The following is a 2598-nucleotide window of genomic DNA, read 5'->3' as shown; positions in this document are numbered from 1 at the left end:
CCATCAGATCCTGGAGAGCCAGAGGTGCCCTTGGGCAGTGCCAGACCTCTGAGGGGTCTGCAGGGCAGAGCTGAGCCCCCAGGGCTGGGCTGGGCTCTGGCAGCACTGGCAGGGCCCAGCCCTGGGCACAGGGAAGAAGCTGCTGGCAGAGACAGCTCCAGGCAGCAGAGGCCTGGGCAGGCAGTGGGGGGAAAGTGCCCCCCACGCTGTGCTGGGATATTTAAAGTCCTCTCCAAACCCACGGATACAATGATCACTTTTTTTTACAGATGCCCATGCCATTACATAGGAAATGTCCAACAGCAGCTCCATCAGGCACTTCCTCCTGCTGGCATTGGCAGACACGCGGCAGCTGCAGCTCCTGCACTTCTGCCTCTTGCTGGGCATCTCCCTGGCTGCCCTCCTGGGCAACGGTTTCATCATCAGCGCCATAGCCTGCAGCCACCACCTACACACGCCCATGTTCTTCTTCCTGCTCAACCTGGCCCTCAGCGACCTGGGCATGGTCTACACCACTGTCCCCAAAGCCATGCACAATTCTTTCTGGGACACCAGGACCATCTCCTACTCAGGATGTGCAGCTCAGCTCTTTTTCTTTATGTTCTTCATCTCAGCAGAATTTTCTCTCCTGACCATCATGTGCTATGACCGCTACGTGTCCATCTGCAAACCCCTGCACTACGGGACTCTCCTGGGCAGCAGAGCTTGTGCCCACATGGCAGCAGCTGCCTGGGCCAGTGGCTTTCTCAATGCTCTGCTGCACACAGCCAATACATTTTCCCTGCCCTTGTGCCGTGGCAATGCCCTTGGACAGTTCTTCTGTGAAATCCCACATATCCTCAAGCTATCCTGCTCCATATCCTATGTCAGGGAAATTGGGCTCATTGTTGTTAGTATGTGTTTAGCATTAGGCTGTTTTGAGTTCATTACTTTCTCATATGTGCAGATCTTCAGGGTTGTGCTGAGGATCCCCTCTGAGCAGGGACGGCACAAAGCCTTTTCCACCTGCCTCCCTCACCTGGCTGTGGTCTCTCTGTTCCTCAGCACTGGCATATTTGCTCACCTGAAGCCCTCTTCCATCTCCTCCCCAACCATGGATTTGTCAGTGTCAGTTCTTTACTCAGTGGTGACTCCAGTCCTGAACCCCCTCATCTACAGCCTGAGGAGCCAGGAGCTCAAAGCTGCAGTGTGGAGACTGTTTGCGGGTGTGGTGATTCAGGGACATCAAGACATAAGTAATATAATCCAGTGAAGGCAAATTTGCTATCTCTAAAAGAGTTTAATTTATAATAAATCTCTACTGTCCACGCGTCTCTAGCTAATACATGATTGGTTAATCCTAGCTGATCACACGTCTAAAATAGAATGTTGATTAGATCATCTAAATTTCACGCGTCTTGCTGTGGTCATCTGGCTTACCCCTTGCTTTTTCTTTTTTCTCACTTTCCCAAGCTTGCTGACAAACTTGCTGAGTCCTAATGACTCTTCTTCTTGTATCTTTTTCAAGGATATACTGACCATGTTTCTGAATACGTCCATTATCAATTATTTGTGAACACGTCTATTTTCCATTATTACAAGCAGGTTGGATTATTCATCAGCTGAATGTGGCCAGTCTTGCAAAAACTCAACCTGCAAAAAGTCCTCAACAACTGATGACTGGATGATTTCAGGAACATTAAACTGCTGCCAGTTTCTGACAATCACTTGTAATTAAAGTCATCTACTTGTGGGTTTGATTATGTTTGTTTTCTTCCGTTGTTTATTTTTTTTTCATATTGCCCACAAATAAATGTCATTGCTTGTGCCATTACCCATTTTGTTTCTCTGCACCTTCCCTGTAGCCACAGACTGTGTCAATGAGGGGCTGTGCTCTCAGTGGCTTTAAATGAACTAAAGGATGTCTCTGCAAAGTTTTCTGCAGAGATGCCCTTTTGTTGTGTTCTCTGGAGCTGCAGCAGCAATGTCTGTGTGCAGAGCTGGGGGCAGATCAGTGCTGGCCCAGCATCTGTGCCCAGCAGCAGCAGCAGCACTTGGTGTTGCCAGTGCTGCTGCCATGGCCCTGCCCCGCTGCCCTGGTTGCCCTGGTGTTGCTGTAGGGACTGAGTGCTCTATCCTGAGTTCAAACTGAGCTTTGGCCTCCCTAATTTTTTTCCTGCATACTCTAGCAGCCCTCTTGAATACTTCCTTGGAGACCTGACCCTTTTTCGAACTCTGATACGTCCTCTTTTTATTCCTAAGTTCCTCCAAGCTCTCCTTTCCCAGCCAGGCTGGACGTTTGCCCTGTTGACTGATCTTTCGGGATACAGGAATGGTTTGTTCCTGTGCCCTCAAGATCTCTGCCTTGAAGTAAGCCCACCCTTCCTGAACTCCTTTATTTTTAAGGGCGGCTTCCCAAGGGACACTCTGAATTAATCTCTTAAACAGGCCAAAGTCCGCCCTCCGGAAGTCCAATGTACGAGTTTTACTGGTGCTCTTCCTAATATCGCCAAGTATTGAAAACTCTATTATTTCATGGTCACTCTGCCCCAAACGACCTCCAACCATCACATCTCCCACCAGCCCATCCCTATTTGTAAATAACAGATCTAATGTAGT

The 2598-nt window shown here is 49.1% G+C and overlaps 1 protein-coding gene across 1 annotated transcript; it reads left to right on the top strand.

Annotated features, from left to right (window-relative positions):
* The first annotated feature begins 292 nt into the window (after positions 1 to 292).
* On the top strand, positions 293 to 1252 carry LOC131559614 (olfactory receptor 14I1-like). The gene has a single exon (XM_058808030.1). The coding sequence runs from the start codon at positions 293 to 295 to the stop codon at positions 1250 to 1252; it is 960 nt and encodes a 319-aa protein (XP_058664013.1).
* The last annotated feature ends 1346 nt before the right edge of the window (positions 1253 to 2598 follow it).

The sequence above is a fragment of the Ammospiza caudacuta genome, chromosome 7 (genome assembly GCF_027887145.1).
Source record: "Ammospiza caudacuta isolate bAmmCau1 chromosome 7, bAmmCau1.pri, whole genome shotgun sequence".
In the NCBI taxonomy this organism is placed as follows: domain Eukaryota; kingdom Metazoa; phylum Chordata; class Aves; order Passeriformes; family Passerellidae; genus Ammospiza; species Ammospiza caudacuta.
This window is presented reverse-complemented; position numbering and strand designations above follow the sequence as displayed.